The 22,965-nt window shown below is 41.2% G+C and overlaps 1 protein-coding gene across 2 annotated transcripts in view; it reads right to left on the bottom strand.

Annotated features, from left to right (window-relative positions):
* Positions 1-5,468: 5,468 nt before the first annotated feature.
* The window catches only part of USP16 (ubiquitin specific peptidase 16), a 31,376-nt gene continuing 13,879 nt past the window's right edge, over positions 5,469-22,965 (bottom strand). For both annotated transcript variants that reach the window (XM_054047709.1, XM_054047712.1), the window contains exons 7-18: positions 21,286-21,378; positions 15,467-15,597; positions 14,988-15,075; positions 13,872-13,947; positions 12,518-12,609; positions 11,573-11,629; positions 10,023-10,187; positions 8,692-9,352; positions 7,896-7,990; positions 6,471-6,557; positions 5,950-6,106; positions 5,469-5,826 (exon numbers count right to left, since the gene is read on the bottom strand). In XM_054047709.1, the coding sequence (XP_053903684.1) occupies positions 5,705-5,826; positions 5,950-6,106; positions 6,471-6,557; positions 7,896-7,990; positions 8,692-9,352; positions 10,023-10,187; positions 11,573-11,629; positions 12,518-12,609; positions 13,872-13,947; positions 14,988-15,075; positions 15,467-15,597; positions 21,286-21,378 (1,824 nt within the window). In that variant the 3' untranslated portion in view covers positions 5,469-5,704. The remainder of the gene's footprint in view (positions 5,827-5,949; positions 6,107-6,470; positions 6,558-7,895; positions 7,991-8,691; positions 9,353-10,022; positions 10,188-11,572; positions 11,630-12,517; positions 12,610-13,871; positions 13,948-14,987; positions 15,076-15,466; positions 15,598-21,285; positions 21,379-22,965) is intronic.

The following is a 22,965-nucleotide window of genomic DNA, read 5'->3' as shown; positions in this document are numbered from 1 at the left end:
ATGCAATTGATTGTTCCTTCCTAAATGGAATACTTTGCATTTGTCCTAATCAAATTTCATTGTTTACTTCATTCTGTTTGTCCAGATCATTTTGAATTGTAGTTCTGTCCTCCAAAGCACTTGCATCCTCTCCCAGGTTGGTATCATCTGCAAAGTTAAGTGTACTCTCTATGCTATTATCTAAATTTATGAAGGTATTGAACAGAACTGGACCTAGGACTGATCCCTGCAGGACCCTACTCGATATCCCTTCCAGCTTGTGAGCCACTGATTTTCCAACAGTTATGCACCCACCTTATAGTAGCTCTAAGTAGATTATATTTCCCTAGTTTGAGGTCATTGGGACAGTATCAAAAGCCTTACTAAAGTCAAGATATACCACATCTACTGCTCTCATCCTCCCCCGTGAACCACAAGGCTTGTAACCCTGTCAAAGAAAGCTATTAGGTTGGTGTGACATTTGTTCTTGACAAATCCATGTTAGCTGTTACTTAACTAATTATCTTCTAGGTGTTTACAGACTGATTGGTTATTTGCTCCATTATCTTTCCAGATACTGAAGTTAAGCTGACTGGTCTGTAAAATGGAAACAGTGGTGGTCTCAGCTCTTGTGAAAGTCTCCTTTCATTACAATCTTAAGAGCCACATGTTCACTTGAGGCCACCTATTTTTTCTCTGAAAATCTTTACACTCCTTAGTATGTAAGAATGATCTTTTGCAACATGACTTTGCCATAATACAAAATACTATATAGAAATTTGCTGTTCAGCATGGAATTGACTCCATGATGCACTATATTTGCAAGTTTTCACAAGGTTGGCTGTTTTTGTTTATAAAAATTAGGAGGAGGCTGAACTGGTGAAGCAGAACACAAGGGAAGTGTTCCACCTATAACCCCTTTTCCCCAACATCTTTAGACCAGTTCTGGAGGGGGGATACACTTTTGCAAAATGTGTTCTACATCTTTTCTGTCAAAAAATACCACAGCTTGTGAACTATACCTCCCAGGCCCTACTGGTCAGGCAGGGGGTGCAGCGGGGTGAGGGGGAGCGAACTTGCTCACGCAGCCCTGCAGGAGCCCTCCTGCCAGCAGGAAAGGCAAAGTGGCTCCCTGGGACTTGAAAGCCTGCTGCTTCCACTTCCTCCCGTCTGTCTCTCCCTTCACTGCAGGAACACACTGCCAGGTATCTGGTTAACATTGGTGACCGGACCCTAAAAATACATGCCAGATGCAGGAACCCATGCCAGATGCAGGTGTGGTTTGAGTAGGCATTGCCCGCCCCACCCCATTTCTCCAGAGCTCAGTTTAACTGTCCAGAAGGGAAGAAACTCCCACTCCTGCGCAGAGGCTGGCAGGCAGCTCCAGGATGCTGCCTCCTGGGTCCTAGTGCCTATCACAGTCATCTATGTGTGCTGGGTTCGGTTTCTGGACAACTGGTGAGTGCCTGTGGGGGGGCAGGGCAAGGGGGTGGCGGGGAAAAAGGCAGTACCAGAGCAGTAGGGTGGGAAGCTTGCACAGAACCTGCCCCCGCACACTATCCAGCTCCAGCCACAACTATTGCCCCTCCCAGGTATAAGGAAATAATTCCCACACATTGGTAGGACAAAACATCCCATCCCATTCTGGATACTGGTACTTTAACTTTTACACTACCTTCCAGTGAGGAGCTTCAGATTTATGATGCACTGTGTGAGATATTGTATTGACTTGTACTAAAAATCAAAGAAATCCAATTTTTGTGATGTATTTTTCTGTGATGCACAGGCAACTAAGTTCTTTCCTTATGCTCAGCCTAGTTCCACAGGCCAATGCATCTTTGTACTTTTAAAGGGTTGCAAAAGGACTTGAGGAAGCTCAACACACAATGTTGTAGGTTTCTCCCTCCCCTTGTCCTCAATTATTTAAATCCACTTCATAACAGGCTATGATAGACTGGATGAATAGGCTAAAGGCAGATTCTGTCCACTTGCTGGTTCTCTAGCAGTTCAATCCATCATAAAAGTACCTCATGTTTGATTTCTTTTGAGTTTCATTCCTTAAACTTAAAGCTAAATAAACCTGAAGTTAGTCCTCATTTTTCTGCCCCAACTCACACTAACTTCTTTCCCAAGTGGAAAATGTTGGGTAAGCATGCAATGTGAGTGATCTGAGAAGGGAATGAGAACACAGGCCAATTCCTGCAGACAGTTAAGTAGCCTTATTGACTTCAGGGAGAACAGCTTTTTGCACAAGAATAGATTTTGGTTCCTTCTGTTTTTTCACACCTGGTATAAGCAGAATCTTATTCATTTTTGTCCCTTAAACTCTGAGCACTTAAAGGGAAAAAAAATAAACAAGGTTGATTTACACATGCAAACAAAACAAAGCTCTTCCTTCCTTCTACCCTCGCCTTAAACACCAGACCTGATGTAACAAGGGTGTCACTATAGCAGCCTTGGTTGGACTGTTCTTTTGAAAGATCCATAATCATTCTTTTAAGATGCTGATTTTCAAAGAAGTCTTTTTGTTCAGGGGGGCAGAGAACACAACAGGGAATAGCTGTTTTGTCAACTCCTAATCATTCAAAAGCTGAGAAGCTTTACATTGTTTAATGTTTGTATAGTGATTTTGAGGGGTCAACAATACACAAGTGCTAAATATTATGACTGGGCAACCATCTAAAGATGTCACTTCTAGCTTACAGAAAGCTTAAACAAATGCAAACATAGGGGGCTGGTGCACACAGAATTCATCCTTAAAAAAACCTCGTGTCAGAGCTGCTGATCACACATTCTAGAATAGATAATACTTAGTCCTGCCATGAGTGCAGGGGACCAGACTAGATGACCTCCTGAGGTCCCTTCCAGTCTTATGATTCTAATTGTAGAAGAGCTTAGTGACAGAATGGCCTGATGTGGTGAAGCACTGGAGATTAATTACACAAACTGGGTATCATCCCACAAGCAATATTTGGGTTCAATTTGAAAACTAATTCATTGTCCTCAGCTAGTGCAACACCAGGAGGCACTTTTCAGAGCATGACAGCCTAAAATACAATGCCACCCAATGTAATTTTTCCACTACTACTTCCTCTACTTCAGGGGATTTTACACCTGAGTAGGGTTTTTTTTTTACATAATAAAAGCTGGCTGCCTCCCAGAGAGAGATAGGGTATGTGGTGTAGAGTCCATAGCTTGGGGGAAAACACCTGCAGGGCTTGGCTTTGCACTGTGCCATGTGGAGAGCTGAGGGTAGAAGCACAAAGGTTGAAAGAGATGAGCAGGATGGGGAATGTTGCAGTGTTCATCCCCATACAGATGAGCACTCCACTACCTAGGAGGAAGGAGGCCTAAGTGGACAGCTTGGCATCCTTCATGCTACCTTTTACTCAGAAGAGTATGTTTGACGAATTGAGTGTAGTGAGATTAGAACAAACTTGTTAATTTTATATAAATAAATATATAAGTATGTATGTAGATAAATGTTTGATGACTTTTTTTTTTTTTTTTTGCAATATGTAATTCATACTTAGGCCCTTCCCTTCCCTTCTATTAGCCTTAGGCCCCCTCATAATCTTAATCCAGCCCTGGTTGGCGGGACCTGATGGAAGCTCCCCACTTCAGGTATGGTAAGGTCCCAGTAATGGATTTGCTGGAGGGACCTGGATAGGAAAAAAGGGGGAGCTGGTAAAAGCCCCTTGCGTAATTATGGAATAACAGTGTATCTGCAGGGTAGTCCCAGCATCTAATAATAAAGTTGTAGCCTAATTAAACCCACATCAAATGTCTCCTGTCCTCCTTTCAGCATTGCTTGTCTGGCTATGTGTTTTTGTGCTGGATGTTTTACTTACTGTTAATTTTAGATATGGGCTGACTACCTTTAACTTTCACATTAGTTTTACTATGAAACTGAACATATACAGGGTGGAGATCTTATGTGAGGTACCTGGTCAAGAACCTTCCTCTTAAAATGAAAAGGCTCTATTCCCTAGAAAGACACAATCAATGCTTCATGTTAAGAATTTCTGTGGTACAGGCCTAGTAGCCTTTCTGCACTCTCTACTCAAGAGGGCAGAGCCTAACCCTATACAAATCCATTAAGAAATTAAGGTACATGGTTATGGTATATAAAATCTCAATAAACTACATTTTCCCCACACATTGCTTTTTGCTTGAAAACCTGGAGGAGTAAATAGGTCAAATAATAGGGCTATAGCCCCTATTGTGTGATCTATCCAAAAGAGCATCTATATACTCAAGTGTCAAGGAAACATACCAGCTTTTGGCCCACACTCCTGTAGTCAATAAGGTATCCTAGTTAAATGTGTAGGACATTGGGTTGGGAGTCAACCCTTTATTATATTCCCTGCCCAATTACAAGCCTGTTGTGTGACCTTCACTTTTCTGTGCCTATATTTCCCCTCCCAACTGGTCTAGATTTTCAGCATAGATACTATCTACTTACTATATGTTTGTACCACACTTGGCCCACTAGGATGCTGATCTCAGAACATTTACAGTAGATGTTTAATCCTTTTCTGCTCCTTAGCTTTTCTTTGATGCTGTACTCTGCTGAACACTGCAAAGTTCAATTCTATATCCATTCCATCTTCAGGCTCAGACTGCTATCAATAGTAACTGACATCAGATAAAAGTCAAGTGAACACATTTTACAGAATCCACTATAGAGTGATTAGATGGCAACAATTTTTGTTCACTCAAACCTGAGCTCAGTGAAATTGGAACTGAGATGAAAGTTTTATCCATTGCATTTATTACTGCTAAATTAGCTTGACCAGTTTTTCTGAACAGCTCAATCCAGAGTCAAAGTGAGAAATGATATTCTATAAGCCTTAGATTCTACCCTGAGTAATAAAAAAAAGTCCAAATTTTAAGGTACAGCTCAACCACGCAAACTGCCTTTACGAAGATTATGCAGTGTACTTGTAGCCATCTGGGGCCCAGCACATTAGAGAGACAAGGTGGGTAAGGTAATTTCTTTTATTGGACCAACTTCTGTTGGTGAGAGACACAAGCTTTTGAGCCACTCAGAGCTTTTCTTCAGGGCTGGAAAAGGTACTCCCAGCATCACAGCAAAATTCAAGGTGGTAGAGATTGTTCAGCATAAGTAGTTGGCACATAATGTAAGGGACCTGCAAGGTAGGGTACAATAGGCTCTGAAGAAGAGTTCTGTGTGGATTGAAAGCTTGCCTTTCACCAACAGAAGTTGGTCCAATAACATATTACCTAACCCAACTTCTCTCTACAAAGGTGAGTTTTGTTCTATACCACAACATTCCAGAGTGTAAGTAGCTACATGTGGCTAGTTAATGAGGTCTTTTATCAAAAATTCTAGCAGTGTCTTAAAGAATTAAATGCAGGAAAGTTTCTGGAGAGTCAAATACCACTCAAAACAATTAATATGAGAAATATGTTCATTGCCAGAAGTAATTGTTCAAAGGAGTCAAATAAATGGTTCAGACCTGAAGTTATGTTATGGAAAAAGACAAAATAGCTTTTTATTTAAAAGCAATGGAACTATTGGAAAAGTATAAGTTAATATTTCATCTGCCAGTATTTCTAGGAAGCATGAGATTTCTGCAGTAGACAGTTTCAAGTCTAATTGAACATGATTTACAAATCATTTTTCTCTGATTTAACATTTCTTTATTTTAAGATGTTTAAAAACCATAAAGTATTGTGTGAGGAACACATCCCAGGTTAATTATAGCAGTCGTTCGTAGAACAGGAGATAAGCTTGTGAGTTCAGCACTTTAGATACAGCTACAGGTTGCACATGGGTATCACTGATGTGAAACCACTGTCCCGCTGATTCAGTTTCTAAAGCTGTTAACAAAAATTTTAAAAAATCTTAAAAGTAATGCTGAAGCAGAAATGTCACAAGTTATTACCAGTTTAGAGAAATTCCATTTAAGATTGGACTGTTGTGAAAATACTGGTGACACTTACCTTGGGGAATTTCTCCACGGAGGACAAGATCAGAAAGATGGTTTCTCAGAGTTCTCATCTTGGCATAGGCAGTGTAGTGTCCAGACCTCATTGTGCCACTATGTTCAACCACCCCATATAGAGAGTACAATACTCTTTTATTCCCTTCAGCAACGTTCTGTGAAGTGACAATTTTGTTATAGTGCCAGTGTAGTACAGATATTGAGATTCAACCTAGCTGAAATGTCAGCCTTTCAGACCAGTGTGTTTTGATTCCATTGTTCTGTACTGAGTCAGTTCTGATTCCGCTTGTCAGTCATTAACACATTGCTTCTACGCTATGACTTAACATAAGAGCTTAACTATACGTTAAATGATAAGGTCAGTGAAGTTTTGGGATATGGTATGGGGAGATTCTGATTAATGGCTGACTGTTTTGAGAACATATTAAACAGTTTTTAAAAACAAACACAAACCTCTTGCTGTAAGGGTTGACCGGTCCAACTATTTGAAAAAGAATTAAAAGGATTTTTTTTACTTGCCTTGCATTTAATTGCACAGAAAGGAGCCAAGTCTATCACTTCTGGAAACTTTATGTGTTTGTTAACTTTACGTAGATTAAATCCTGCCTAGAAATAAGGAAGATAGAAATGAAGAAACACAAACAGGACTTTAAATCTTGACATATATAAGCAGGTGATAGAAGTCTGTTCTGAAAAGGTTACAAGTTTAGTTATTTTAAAAAATTCCAACAAGACTTCAAAGATTCATTTAGAACACAACCAACCTTTGGATGGAAAACAAAGTTGGGAGGTAGGGAAGAGGAAAGACAGACTATTATTTCAAACAGTCATGCTTTTCAGTTCTTTATGGCCATGTTCCAATTTTCCTCCTGTCAATGGTTTCTCTACACATTTCTATGGAGCATAGGGCTACATGGCTGTTTAATTTACAGATTTTAGCATGTATTGGCATTAATGACAATAGCAGTACAGTTAGAAGAAGAGTATATTTTTAAAAATTCTAGTTGGAGGACACCTCTGATCCATTGCTAAAGACAGTGCAGAAAGGTTGTCCATACTACATTCTCCAGCCTGGTTTTAAAAGTCTCAAGTGATGAGTCTTCTATCACTTCCATTCAAATGCTATTCTACAGCTCAATGGGTACTAATGTTGAACATCAAGAAAAGCTTCCCCAGCTTCTTTCCTTTAATTTAATCACAAATATATCCCACTGGATCATTTTACACAATTCCGCTCACTCCCTGGAGTTTCAGCTACTTAGACAGTTATATCCCTACTTGATTGTTTGGCCATGGTGCATTATATAATTATTAATTTTAAACTTTTAAGTCAATCCTTTCTGATATTCATTTCCCCCTTCTCATTTCTCTCTAGTTTATCGCTGTTTTTCTGATATTGAAGAGCTCCAAACTGAAAGCCATAATCTAGGTACAGAGGGAATATAACCTCTGTAGTTAATATGATGCTCTGTATATTCACACCCTTTCAAAATACATGATCACATTGCAAGCTTGTATCTAATTTACTGCTCACCACCAGCATTTAGATGTCTTTCAGCTGTACTGCTTTCTATTTATGTATTTCTTAGAGTGAATCTCTGTTGCAGATCATCCTTCTCCATATTTAGTAAGTTTGTTTTTCAGCATGAGTCAATTTATTTTTTGTCTATATTTCTTAATTCTACATTTTTGGTAGTTAAATTGTTTTAATAAATGTCTCTTTGCTAGAAGAACTCAAGAATTCTAAGAACTATTACAGAAAGCAAGAGTAACAGGAATAAATGCATCAGGAATATTTCTCACATTACCTATATATTACTTCTAAAGTTGTCGAAAGAATAGTAGTTAATGGAACAAGTTTATACAGAAGTCAAGATCCATTAACTTCCATGGGTTATTACTAAATAAAATTTTAAAATATGAGAGTTAACCAGTTAATAATACCTGTTGAAATCTCTTTAAGTGAAGTGTTAAAATTGGAGGAGCAAGAGAAATTAACATTTGCTTTTTGGCATTAGTATAAATATGCTTCTTCTCACCTAAAGGAAAGAGAGAGCACCATTGGTTAGATAGTCAAGAATAATGCAATAACAACATGTAAAATTTTTCTAATATGAAAGTGAGTAAAATCACGTGCTAGGACTGGAAACAATTTATTTCATCCATCATTATAATATGTTTAAGACACTGATGATTTCCCTTCAAAATTATAAATGTTTACAAGCTGCCATCTTCATGATGGTCCTAGTTCAAGAGATTAACTAGTGTATATCACATCACCACCTCATCTGCTTGAATAGGGCGAGTTCTAACACTCATTTCTAGGACTTCTACAGAATTACATGCTGAATGGTGCTTTTATTAGTCTGCTGGGCAAATTTCTCCATGTTCTCCTCCTATGGTTCATGTGTTATAGTAATTTTAAAAGTTTAACATTTAAAGAGTTTAAGAAATTGCTTCACGTTCCATCCTACTATAGAGCCAGACGGTGAGCCCCCTTGCTCTATACTGATGGTAACTTACAAGTAGTTCCATTGAAGACAATGGGGCTACTCATGAGTAAGTGCTCAGTAATACGAGTAAGGGGTTCAGTCTGGCCCTTAAATACTGAGTATCAATAGATCCAAGAGAAACTACCCATGCAAACCTGTTTAAAAACAAGCACAAAGAATGAAGATAGCAGATACAGACAGATTTAGACTTGGTTTTCTAGTTTGTAAGTAAAACTTAATTGGCATACTTTTTCCACTAGTCTTTGGTCCATAATGTCTTTGTGTACATACATCACAGAGCAATTTATTGATCTCACTGAGTTTCTCATTACGAGTGAACTGATATAAACAATGAAGGACTGAACCTTCTTCTATGTTTAGGTCTTCCCTGTTTGCAAGAGTACGAAATGCTGTTTCTGGGTCCTCATTCACCACCTCATATGTCTTTAACTCAGCCATATGAAGGTCATCCAAGATATCCATATCAGAGTCAGTAACAACATCTAAGTATAATTTTTCTAAGTTAGTAGCAAGTTCCTCCTCTTCCCCATGATAATCTTCTTTAACAGATAGATTGTCAAGTCCACTAATACACTCAGTAGTAGAAACTAAGCCTTTCATAGCAACATCCATATTGGTTTCATTATCTTCATATTCTTGTTCTGGATTTTTTATACTTTCATGGGCACTATGTACATCTGTACTATTCTCTTGACCATTTAAATCTTTCTGATTTAAGCAAAGTTCTTCACACTGACTGGAAGATTCCTCCTCTTTTTTCAGGTCAGTGACTTCAGAGTTTATTTCTCCCTTTGTTTCTTTATCTTCCTTCACATTTTCTTCAGATTGTTCCATAGAACTGGTTATCTGAAGCACTTTTCCTTGAATTTTTTGCTGCCGACGCTGGTTCTACAAATAAAAATATGCAGTGTACTGTACAATATTGTATAAAAGCAGAGAAAAAGTTGCTGTATTTTTATCTGCTATGCACCATTTATTTTGGAAATACCTTATGACTTCAAGCAACAGGAGTTGACATTTAAAAAGGGAATGATCTAATTTAGCGATCATAACAATTAGAGGGCATCAACTCAAAATGATTATGGTCAGTATCACTCTCACTCAACTTTTCAGATGCAGTCCTCCCACACTTACAATTAGAATACCCATCCTGCAATCCAAATCTGAATTTCTTTTATGTCCCCAAAATGTTTTTTCTTGCCTATATTCCTCCAGAACCATTTAAGTGCTTCTCTTGCAGTCACTGACAAGAGAAAAGCCTTCTGGTGTATGTTAATGCTGTTTTAGTCAGGCAGCACATGACTAACTAGTTCAGCAGTTCTGGGCATATTAACTGGTGCTGCATTACGAAAGCAGGCAACAGAAAATAAATACAACTTCACAACAGGTAAAATAAGATATTTGTTCCTGTAAGCTTTGCACTTGAGTGGGGAGAAATTATTAGTTGTCCCTTTGCAAATGATCATCCTACACATAAAGTGGACTAAACAAAAAGTCTAGCATTTTATCTTATGCTTAGGGTGAAAGTGCTTAATATTTATTTTTGCATCATAACCACCTTAGCTTGCTTTTTGGCCTGTTTCTTTGCTTTCTTCTGCAGGTGCTTACTTGCACCAGGATTATCACCCCTTTCCTTCATATAACTGTCATTGTCTTCATCCTCTTCATCCTCCTTTTCCTTCATCTTTTTAACGTTTTTCTCATTTGAACTTTTCTTAACACTCTAAAAATCAAAACAGATTTGATCAAACAAACATGGTGCCACCATCATAGTTTCAAGGACAAAGACTTCAGATTAAAGATTTAATTTAATATCAGTTATGTTATTTTGAAAAAAAAAAACACAAAAATAATATCGCCCCTCCCCCCCAAAAAATTGCAGAGAGAATGACATATTACTAAGAATTTTAAAATTAAGCTGCTGATTTTTTAGGTATTGTAACAAAACATTCACACACACACACACACACACACACACACACACACTAAGAGCCTGATTCCGCTGCTCTTACTCTCACTGAGTAGTACCTTACTCCACAAGCAATCCCATTGAAATCTATGCTTGCAGAGTACAATATTACTCATTGCGAGTCAGGATGGCAGAACCAAGCCATAAACATTTAAAGATGGAACTTAACATTCAGGTTTACTGATATGAATCTCACTGAATCCACAAAAGATACTAAATATTTTAGATAGTTTAGAATAACTTCAATAAATAGGTAGTAAGTGTTTGCAGGATCAGGCGCTCTATTTGCTTCTATTAATATGAAAAAAAAAAAAAAAAAAAAAGGCCAGTCAATGCAGGAGCATTTTATCCAAACATCCTTTGGATGAAATATGTATTTTTAAAGTTTCTTCCCTTAGTGTTTTGTTTTTGGTTTTTTTAAGTGTAGTACTACTTACATATGTTTTGAAGATGAAAGGAGGTATAATGTGTGTGTTGATGGCAAAAATGAAACAGACTGAGATATAAATCTAAAACAGAAACTATTTTTAGATTGATCAGTTAAATAAGTGCTCTAACCATATGTTTCTTCACCTTGATAGTATATGATAAGGCTCTGAGTATCAGTATTAGATAGGAAGCCTCCATTACTGTTCCCAGTGCAGTAAATAGACAGGAACTTAATATTTGAAGAGCCATCTAATTTGCCTCAGGAAAGTATGGCTATTGACACATTAATATCATGAGATCTATTTAAATTTTAGACTCATGACACTGAAGAATGCCTAAATACTTACCTGAGATAACATTCTTTACAAGTCAGCCAGCCTTTTGGCATAGCAGATTTTTTCTGACCAAGGTACTAATTAATGATAGCAAGATTAGCAGATATGGCAGTAAAATCACCAATGCCCTGCCTACAGTAACATTTCCAACTATCAGATAATTTTCAAAGAGGGTTTGTGTAGCCACAGCCTGTAGAACTTTCCTCAAGGAAATGCATTGTTATTCTCTATCATTTTATTGTGCGACTTTATTTGGTAAGATTATTGAAGATAAGCACCTTTTGAAATTACGTACTTTTTAAAAATTTCCTCTCTAAGACCCAGCTAACAACTGCACACCAAAACTAATATAAAAAAAATACCTCTGATTCTTACCTGATCATCTAACACAGGCAGTGACAAATCAAGGAAAGACTCATGGACCAAGGACACCTTAAGCAAACAGATTTTACTTAATATAATTAGAGAAACTTTGTTTTTATTAGTTAGAAGTCTAAACACAAATTAGAAGCTAGCACTCCACTATGGATGTAATGGGGGCAGGGGAGAACAGCTCACCATTTCTTGAAGTCTAGTCATTTATTTACATTCCTACCTATGGACTTAAGCTCTTAACTTTAGGCACTTAAAAAAAAAAAAAAAAAGGTCCTGGCTTATAATTTTTTGAATGTAGCATCTTTGCCATTTGTTTCCCTTCTCTTTTGCCTGTTTCTGGGATAGCATCCATTGCGTGCTCTTACTTGCACATACAAATTATGATTGTTTATATTTATATACCTCAACCTCAATATAACGCTGTCCTCGAGAACCAAAAAAATCTTACCGCGTTATAGGTGAAACCGTGTTATATCGAACTTGCTTTGATCCGCCGGAGTGCGCAGCCCCGCCCCCCAGGAGCACTGCTTTACCGCGTTATATCCGAATTTGTGTTATATCGGGTCACGTTATATCGGGGTAGAGGTGTATTTACAAAACAGGAACCCATGAACCAAAACCAACATCCCTACTAAATCCCGTAACTCAAGATCTCTGCAGTTTTTCAGAATTAAGAGAAGCTTCCACGGAATCCTCTCCAAGCATTCAGTTCTCATCCCCCCCATCAAGTCCTGGGAGAACAGATGAGATTTGCAGTACAGGTGAACAGATATTTCTGTCAAATTTTACCTTTTGAGAAACTTGCAGCTCCTGCTGCCTAGTTTCCTTCATTTAATAAATTCTTATCGAATACATCTTATTTCTATGTATATTACTACTTGTTTCTTCTGTGCACAAGTCTTATACACAGTATTTTAGACTATACCAAGCAGACCGTCTACATACCGTTCTGCACTCCTCACACATGATTGTACTAGATAATTCTCCACCAAAGATTCTGTCCACAAAAGTTGGTATTGCCTTTTTCTTTTCATACTCTGAAATTCAGAGAATTCATTCAAATATATGTCAAACAATAACTTCACCTGTACATTAGTGACTGCTTTGATTTGATGTTAAGCTGTGTGTAAACAGGGAGGTTGCAGTGTAAAGTCTATGGTCTGGATTTGTTGTGCTTTGTATTTGTTTTCCTAGAGAAAAAAAATGAGCTTCACAGATTTTGGGGGATAGGGGAAGGGGGAAACACGATAGCACAAAGGTAGGGAGAAAGAGAGAAGGATAGAGGCTGTTAGAAAAATAGTTTTAAATTGTTTAAATTAAATCAGTGTCTTTATAACATTTCTCAGCTGCATCTCTTTCCTGCTCTACCTTCTCACAATTCATACAGCACAAAATTTTTTTCAATATTTTTAAATAATCTAGGAACCATCTCAAGTCAAACTGCAATCCTAACAAATCTCAAATTAAAACAAAGTGGAGCTGGTCAGCACTTATATGGGGACCTAAGAAGGAGATACTAGGGTTGGGATTTAGAATTAGGTAAATGATTCTTCACCTCCTCTCCTTCCTAGTGTGTATTGTTGTCATGCTCAAAAATATATACCACAGTGGTAGCAGACTTTCAGTGGGGGAGGTTAGATATTCCCAGCTGTAATCAATTTAAGTACTTGGAGATTTCAGTTTGTTATATAGTGTCTGATCATCCACAGATCATGTAATGCATAATCAAGCTAGGGTCAAATCTTGCTTATTTTACCCATGATAGTGCTCCCACAGAAGTCAATGGGCCCTTTTAATGAGTAGCATAAGCATAATTTTTAGACCTGATACTCTAGAGCAGTGGTTCTCAAAGCCGGTCCACCGCTTGTTCAGGGAAAGCCACTGGCGGGCCGGGCCAGTTTACCTGCCGCATCTGCAGATTCGGCCAATCGCGGCTCCCATTGGCCGTGGTTCACCGCTCCAGGCCAATGGGGGCTGCGGGAAGCGGCGCGGGCCGAGGAATGTGCTGGCTGCCCTTCCCACAACCCCCATTGGCCTGGAGCGGCGAACTGCGGCCAGTGGGAGCCGCGATCGGCCGAACCTGCGGATGCAGCAGTTAAACAAACCAGCCTGGCCTGCCAGGGGCTTTCCCTGAACAAACGGTGGACCAGCTTCGAGAACCACTGCTCTAGACAATATGTTAATTTAGAAAATGTGTTCTAAATCATGCAACTAAATTACATTTGAAAATATTAAAAACTGCATGAGTAATGCATTGTCCACGTTTCAATTATCAAAAATAATTTTAAACTTATTTTACCTTTAATTTTCTTTTTTAGCTCTTCATTTTTTTGGTCAGAGTCATTCAATGCTTTAAATATTCCAACACTTACTCGCTGAAAGTTAGAGTAAATAAATATTCCATCACAAGACTTTACAAAACATTGTTTCCTAATTGCCTGTTCAGTTAAGCATTTCAGTTGGATAGAATTTCATCTTCATCAATTAAAAATAATTAAGCTTAATAAACTATAACCCCCATACTAGGAAAGTAACAAGACTGACTCTGCAGAAACATGAAATATTCCTCACATTTGGGCTTTTTTAAAGCCATTTCCAGGTGTTTTGGTTAATATATTTAGTAGGAAGTCCAAGGAATAAACAGTCTCCCAACTAAACCCTGATGCAAATAAACCATAAATCCTCCACAAGGATCCCTCACCCTACTAAAACAAAATATTTGTTTTATAAAACTCTTGTAGACAACCACCCACCTTCCAAACCAATTGCTATTCAAGGTGCTTCTACAGCAATATGAGGCTAGCAACTTATTAATATTTACAGGGACTTCAGACACTTATTTCAAGTGATTGTTATATTAATATTAGCCCATTGCTTTCAACATGGGCAGAACTGGGCCCATTGTTTAGTACTCTTGATTCTATTAGTACGTCAACAAAAGATAGAAAATAACCCAAGATTCACCAGAATGCACCCCTCCAGGACCACAGTTTTTCTAGAGAATAATATTCATTGACTTGTTTTCCCCGCTAAGTATTCACAGCTATGGCCAGGACCAAGTACAAGCAGTTGGACTCCCTTCCTCTATCATAGCAGACTGCAGATAGTAGCCTAAATAGTCTCCTTTTATGGATGACTGTTTGGGAAGAGAGAGGATAAAGAAATCCTCTAACTAGCCCTCCTCAAAAATCCTAACACTGATCACACAATCATGCAAATGACAATGTGGACAAGTCAGTTCAGTATTAGCTGGGATGTGGTCTAAAAATTCTTTCAGACCTAACGAAAAGGGCTAAAACTTAAAACAGTTAGCTTTGTTTACATTACACCTAACAATAATAAAAGACATTAAGAATAAGGTTTACTCTACGGATTTTAGAGCTTTGTTGAACACCCACACTGTTTAAGGACTTACTTGGATCTCTTCTGCCCTCATCCCATCCAGTAAATAACGAAGCAATTCCTGGCTGTCTTGCTGCTGGTAACCTTTAAACCGTATTGCTCTGTTTAAATGGAATGAGACTGATATAATATATATATAAAATTAAAATGTGAATTATTTTCAACTTGTCCACAGAAGACAGAAACAAATCTCAAGTGCCGATGAAACAGATACCTGTATGTATACGGGAACTTCTGAAAAATAGGAAGCTGAGAGGGTAGAAAGTCTCATTTTATAGGCTTCTTTCATTTCACTTTAACTCATTTCTATTTTAGACTACACCAATGTCTTTGAAAAGTTTATAGATACCATCTGAACTTCTGCTGGCACATGCATGATGAGAGATAAATGAAAACGTTGTTAATAGTAAAAACTGCTCTACTACTATATAATCCAATGTTAACATTAACTCTTTCAGTCATTATTAAAATGCATTATGTGTAGATACTCACTTTTTACAAACCTGAGCAAAGAGTTCTTTAGGAGTGACCGTTCCCTTTTTTGTCTCTTGCATCTCTGAAAGGAACTGGCACATAGCTAATGTAAGGGGCCCAGGCTGCTCAAGTTTTATCACCAGAGGTTCCTTTTTAAACAACAAAAACAAAAATCAAGTTTTGTTTTGCATTCTTACTTCAGTCAGACTTATGGATTCATTTGAAATTAGTTCAATATTAGAAAAACTGAACGCTTGTTTTAACTTCCTGAAATATGATCCATTATAAAACAACATTTAGTAAAAGCCTAATTCTCTGATTTTCTAAATGAAACGATGGGAAATAAGTTTACATAAGGCAGAAACGGTTGGAGAACATTTCCTCATTACACAGTGTCCTTAGACTCAGCACACTAAGGATAATTTATTGTTTAATCTCAACTCAGAATGTTCTGGGTTTCTCATATTTATTTTTTTAAAATGGCACCATTTTTGTGTTTGTTCCGGTTTTACAATGCACAAAATAACCCAAACATACCCTCAAGTTAATGAAATGTACACTATCCAAGGCCTGGTCTACACTAGGCGTTTATGTCGAAGTTAGCGCCGTTACATCGAATTAACCCTGCACCCGTCCACACCGCGAAGGTATTTAGTTCGACATAGAGGTCTCTTTAATTCGACTTCTGTACTCCTCCCCGACGAGGGGAGTAGCGCTAAATTCGACATGGCCATGTCGAATTAGGCTAGGTGTGGATGGAAATCGACGCTAATAGCTCCGGGAGCTATCCCACAGTGCACCACTCTGTTGACGCTCTGGACAGCAGTACGAGCTCGGATGCTCTGAACTGCCACACAGGAAAAGCCCCGGGAAAATTTGAATTTGAATTCCTTTTCCTGTCTGGCCAGTTTGAATCTCATTTCCTGTCTGGACATCGTGGCGAGCTCAGCAGCACTGGCAACGATGCAGAGCTCTCCAGCAGTGATGGCCGTGCAATCTCAGAATAGAAAGAGGGCCCCAGCATGGACTGATCGGGAAGTCTTGGATCTCATCGCTGTGTGGGGCGATGAGTCCGTGCTTTGCGAGCTGCGATCCAAAAGACGGAATGCAAAGATCTACGAGAAGATCTCTAAAGACATGGCAGAGAGAGGATACAGCCGGGATGTAACGCAGTGCCGCGTGAAAATCAAGGAGCTGAGACAAGGCTACCAGAAGACCAAAGAGGCAAACGGACGCTCCGGATCCCATCCCCAGACATCCCGTTTCTACGAGGCACTGCATTCCATCCTCGGTGCGGCCGCCACCACTACCCCACCAGTGACCGTGGACTCTGAGGATGGGATAGTGTCCACGGCTGGATCCTCGGACATGTTAGCGGACGGGGAAGATGAGGAAGGAGATGAGGAGGACGAGGCAGTCGACAGCGCTCACAACGCTGATTTCCCCGACAGCCAGGATCTCTTCATCACCCTTACAGAGATCCCCTACCAACCCTCCCCAGCCGTTACCCCGGACACAGAATCTGGGGAAGGATCAGCCAGTAAGTGTTGTAAAAATCTAAACATTTATTTGTAACAGAACAGGAATATTAACAATTTAAAAAATGGGTTTCTCATGATTAGTTTGATTACCTTAACGATTCAGTCATGGGCAGTGCAACTATTGAAAAAAAATCTAGCAATGTCCGGTTTTGCATGATTGTCCTGCCCAAGCCGCTCTACTGGTTAGTCACTGCTATAGCAGCTACAGTAAAATGCGGTCTATATGTCCGGGGATGGAGCAGAAATCCTCCTGTGACATCTCGAGGAAGCTCTCCTGGAGGTAATTGGAAATCCGCTGCATTAGGTTCTTGGGGAGAGCGGCCTTATTGGGTCCTCCGTAGTAGGACACGTTGCCACGCCACGAGACTATCAAGTACTCTGGAATCATTGCTCTGCACAGCATGGCGGCATACGGCCCTGGTCTTTGCAGGCTTTCCCGGAGCATTCTCTCTTTCTCGCTGTCAGAGATCCTCATGAGGGTGATGTCGCTCATGATGACCTGCTTTGAATGAGGTAGGGGAATGTTAGTGTTGGGACTGCTTTGCCGTTCCTTTACAGAACTGTAACCGCTGGTTTGCAGCCACGCGGTGGAGGCGGGAGAGGGGCAGCCGAAAGGGATCGTTCCCGGGGACAGCCGCGAGGGTGTGGGACAGGAGCAGACTTCCTGCTTGCCGAATTGCTGGCAGCAGGGACCGACATTGATTTCAATGTGAAATGAGGCCATTGCTAATATTAAAGTTTTAAGCTGCCACAAGTCTACGGCTTACCATGTCTGCCTGCAACAGAAATTCCGTTCTCCTGAGAGGCTTCTCAAATGTGCTGTAGAAGACCCCAGGCACTGAATGCGAAGGCCGAGAATTCGACCTTGTGCTGAGTGCGCATGTGATAGGTGCTGTGCATGGTCTTGTTCACAGAGAAAGACTATGTTCTTTGTTCACAACTACATTTATCTTTCTGAGGAATTCACTCCCTTTTTCCCATTCCCACAGCCCCATCTGCGACTGTCTCACAACCTAGCCTGTCATCACACTCCCAGAGGCTAGGGCGGATTAGGCATAAGAAGAAGAGGACACGGGAGGACATGTTCTCGGAGCTTATAGCCTGCTCCAGAGCCCAGGCAGCACAGCAGACCCAGTGGCGGGAGAACTTGACCCGAATGCACCAAGCCAACATGGATCGGGAGGAGAGGTGGCGTCAGGAAGACCAGCAGGCGACTCAAACCCTGCTTGGACTAATGAGGGAGCAAACGGACACGCTCCGGCGCCTTGTGGATGTTCTGCAGGAACGGAGGCAGGAGGACAGAGCCCCGCTGCAGTCCATCTCTAACCGCCCTCCCCCGCCACCAAGTCCCATACTCCCCTCACCCAAGTGCACAGAAGGAGAGGCGGCAGAGTCCCTGCTAACTCTCACTCCACCCCTGCAGAGAGCTCGAGCAGCAGAAGGCTCTCATTCCCCAAAATTTGACAAGTTCTTTCCTTCCCGCCTGACACAAGCCCCCGTCCAAGTTTCACTTTCCCAGTTCCATGTTTGGTTGATAATAAAAAATACGTTTCTGTTAACTACTGTTTCCATCATGTTCTTTTGGAGGAGGGGGGGATAGGGGGTTGGTAATTCGACAGGACAGTCACCTTTGGCAGGGTATATAGTCGGGGGCAGGCACAGCAGCAGGGCACATACATAGTGCAGTGATGCAGTGACTAGTTACCCTGGTTAGTCTGGGAGGTTGTTTTCATGTTATGTGGTGGGGGGTGGGTTGCTCTGTGACTTTGTGGCAGGGGAGGGCAGTTACAGATCTTAAGCGGCGGTCCTTAGGCAGGATCACAGAGCCACACAGCAGGGGATCTGTAACCGTCCTCCCCCTGCCACAAAGTCACATAGACCCCCCCATACACACAGTCCCTATCAGGAGGGGTGACAGGCTCCGTTGAAACAACCATCCCACCGCAGCGGAGCCTGTCAATCCTTGAGTTTAGAAGCTGCATTCGCGCCACTACAGTACACCCGCTCCGCACCACAGTCTGCGTCCCAGTTTTAAAAAATTCCCGCGAATACAGTATTAAAGAAAACGGTGTGCTTTAACAAAGTAGAACTATTTTTATTTTGAAACGTGTGTTGGAAGTGGGGTGAAGGGGGTATGTAACTGGATAGGATAGTCAACATTAACTGGGCAAAGAAACGGGGGCAGGTTTAGCTTCTCAATACACAAACTTTAAAGTCACAGGTTACCCTGCTCACTCAGGAACTTTGCTTTCAAAGCCTTCCGGATGCACAGCGCTTCCCGCTGGTCTCTTCTAATCGCCCGGCTGTCTGGCTGTGAGTAATCAGCAGCCAGGCTATTTTCCTCAACCTCCCACCCCGCCATAAAGGTCTCCCCCTTGCTCTCACAGAGATTGTGGAGCACACAGCAAGCTGCAATAACAATGGGGATATTGGTTTCGCTGAGATCACAGCGAGTCAGTAAGCTTCTCCATCTCCCCTTGAGACGGCCAAAAGCACACTCCACCACCATTCTGCACTTGCTCAGCCGGTAGTTGAAGAGTTCTTTTTCAGTGTCCAGGGCGCCAGTATAGGGCTTCATGAGCCAGGGCATTAGCGGGTAGGCTGGGTCCCCGAGGATGACTATAGGCATCTCCACATCCCCAAGAGTTATTTTGTGGTCCGGGAAGTAAATACCTTGCTGCAGCCGTCTAAACAGACCAGAGTTCCTGAAAACACGAGCGTCATGAACCTTGCCCGGCCATCCCACGTAGATGTTGGTAAAACGTCCCCTGTGGTCCACCAGTGCTTGCAGCACCATGGAAAAGTAGCCCTTTCTGTTAATGTACTGGCTGGCCTGGTGTTCCGGTGCCAGGATAGGGATGTGAGTTCCATCTATGGCCCCACCGCAGTTTGGGAATCCCATCGCTGCGAAGCCATCTATGATCGCCTCCACGTTTCCCAGGGTCACTACCTTTGGCAGCAGTACATCAACGATTGCCTTGGCTACTTGCATCACAACAACCCCCACGGTAGATTTGCCCACCCCAAACTGGTTCGCGACTGACCGGTAGCTGTCTGGCGTTGCAAGCTTCCACAGGGCTATGGCCACTCGCTTCTGGACAGTCAGGGCTGCTCGCATCCGGGTGTCATTGCGCTTCAGGGCAGGGGACAGCAACTCACAAAGTTCCAGGAAAGTTCCCTTCCGCATGCGAAAGTTTCGCAGCCACTGGGATTCATCCCAGACCTGCAGCACTATGCGGTCCCACCACTCAGTGCTTGTTTCCCGTGCCCAGAATCTCCTTTCCACGGCATCAACATGACCCATTGCCACCGTGATGTTCTCGGCGCTGGGTCCCCTGCTTTCTGAGAGGTCTGTGCTACTCTCAGACTTCAGGCCATCACCGCGTTGACGTAGCCTCCTCGCCTGACTTTTCTGCATCTGCCTCAGGGAAAGGTGTATGATAAGTTGCGAGGCGTTGAGAGCGGCCACAACTGCAGTGATGGTTGCAGCAGGCTCCATGCTCGCAGTGCTGTGGCGTCCGCGCTGTCACTGACTAGAAAAGCGCGCGAACTGATTTCCCGCCGGCGCTTTCAGGGAGGGAGGGCGGGAGTGATGGACGGATGACGACAGTTACCCAAAAGCACCCTGGACACATTTTTTTTACCCAGAAGGCATTTGCGGCTCCACCCAGAATTCCAATGGGCAGCGGGGACTCCGGGAACTGTGGGATAGCTGACCACAGTGCACCACTTCCAATGTTGACGCTTTCCCCGTTAGTGTGGACTCACAAAGTCGAATTACTGTCCTTAGTGTGGACACACACGTTCGACTTTGCAATATCGATTCCAAAAATTCGATTTAAGTAAAATCGAACTACTCTCGTAGTGTAGACAAGGCCCAAGTTGAGTGTCCGGCGATTTCCTTAGTTTTCATTTTTAAAATTTGCAAGCTCCCGAGTCCCCAGGCTGAAGGAATAGCAGGATCACATCAAAGGGGAAGGGTTATCCTTCCTTTCCTTTACAAATTTTAAAATTTGATTGAAAGTGGCGTCTGACCAGACTTCACCGATACCAAAGTTACAAGAATAATGTTTTTAATGTAATGGGAATACTTCTATGAATTTATTCAGCATATTAAATCTGCCACTTAACTGTACATCTTGGGTGAATTCCTGACTCCACTAAAGTCAATGGTAAAACTCCCATTGACTTTAACGAAGACAGGACTTACATTTTTCCCTAAAATTTCTCCAAAAAACAACTGACTAGTTTTTTAATGCACCTAAAAAATTGCTTTATAAACTGCAGCATACATACTGTTGAAAATTCTGGTGGCTCAATGTTAACTGTTGTTCCAGGCATTTTAACCTCCTTCAACAGCTCTCTCAGAACTGGTGTCTGTGATAAATTCTGTAAGAGATCAAAAAATCAAATTAAAGTCTGGTAATTAGGAAAAGTCAACTACTGATGCAATTAATGCAGTGCGTAATGTAGTGGTTACAACATTATTTTTCAACACCTAGAAGTTGAGTGCAAACTACCACATTGGATACAACTGTAGGAAGTTTGAGAAAGTGGGGTTACTTTGACTGAGAACTCTAAAGGTATTATAAGAATATTAATTAATAACTTCTTGTTTAAAACATTTAACATTTGAAAGAATTAGCACCAACCATTTTCAGTTATTTCCTTAATCTCTGTACCGAGTTACAGTCTACAGTTCATATTATTATAGGCAAAACAGATGAGTCATTATAAAAGTGTAATAAATATAACACAGCAAACAGTTTGTACCAGTCACGCACAAGTATGCCTTTCCACTCCCAACGTGCTTCTGCATATCTCCTCCAAAATTTATCATCAAGCATTTTAACTTCATATGGCCAGAACTCACTGCCCAGCTCTCCAAGTCCTTCCAGCACCATTATTCTGTTTGTCACTCAGGTGTGTAAACTGGGGGGCATATTTGACTCCTGCCTCTCTCGCCTCACACATCCAGACGGTATCCAAATCCTGCCACTTCATAACAGTTCCAAATGTGGGCTAGTGAACAAGGTCGTATAGCCTAGTGGCTAGAGCACCGGACTGGGACACAAGAGACCTGGGTTCTATTCCTCGCTGTCACTAGCCTGCTGAATGACCTTGGTTAAGTCACTTTATATCTCTGGCTCAGTTCTAAAATGGGGATAATAATGCTTACTTCCCTTTTGAAAGGCACTTTGAGATATGCTAATGAAAACCACGGTATCAGAGCACCTATGGATTAAGTTATTGTTACACTGCTAGAACCCTAGTTCATGCCCTCATCTTTCATTACTATTGCTACCTTTCTGACCTCACTGACACAAATTACACCCCCCCCCCCCCCCGCCAGCCTCCCCCCGCCCCCCAGGCAGTTCATTCAAGAAGTTGTTCTGGCCGCATCCCCACCTTTCCGCATCCCTGTTTTGGCTTCCTATTCATCATCATCAAATTCAAGTTTCTCATATTCACCATGAGGACCATTCACAATTCTGTGCCTGTTCCCCTTTAGTTATCTACTATTATTGTGTTGTTCCTCTTTCCCAAACACTACACACTACTAGCCTTGAATGCCAATTTGTCTGCTTCTCCCACAAATGACCACTTGCTTCCAAGTGGAACAGGAATATCACCTTTCCCTCAAGACCCACTTCTGCTGGGCTGCCTACAAGTGATAGCTAGGTACTATAGACATCAGATATAGGAGATTTAAGAAAAAGTAGTCTTATAATTTGAAAATCACGTTGCTCAATAGCTAACATAAGTAACTATGTGATCTTACTTTCATTAACCATCATCCTCTGTTCTCCTCCCCGATCCCTCTACAACTGACTTGTTCTGTTTGGTCTCCAATTAGACTGCAAATTCTTTAGGGCAGGGATCATCTCTGCATGCTTGTACAGCACCTACCACATTAGGTCCTGATCTATTTTAGGTCCTTTTGGGGCTACTACAACATTCAAAATCTGAATCTGA

The sequence above is a fragment of the Malaclemys terrapin genome, chromosome 1, assembly GCF_027887155.1.
Source record: "Malaclemys terrapin pileata isolate rMalTer1 chromosome 1, rMalTer1.hap1, whole genome shotgun sequence".
Lineage (NCBI taxonomy): Eukaryota > Metazoa > Chordata > Testudines > Emydidae > Malaclemys > Malaclemys terrapin.
This window is presented reverse-complemented; position numbering and strand designations above follow the sequence as displayed.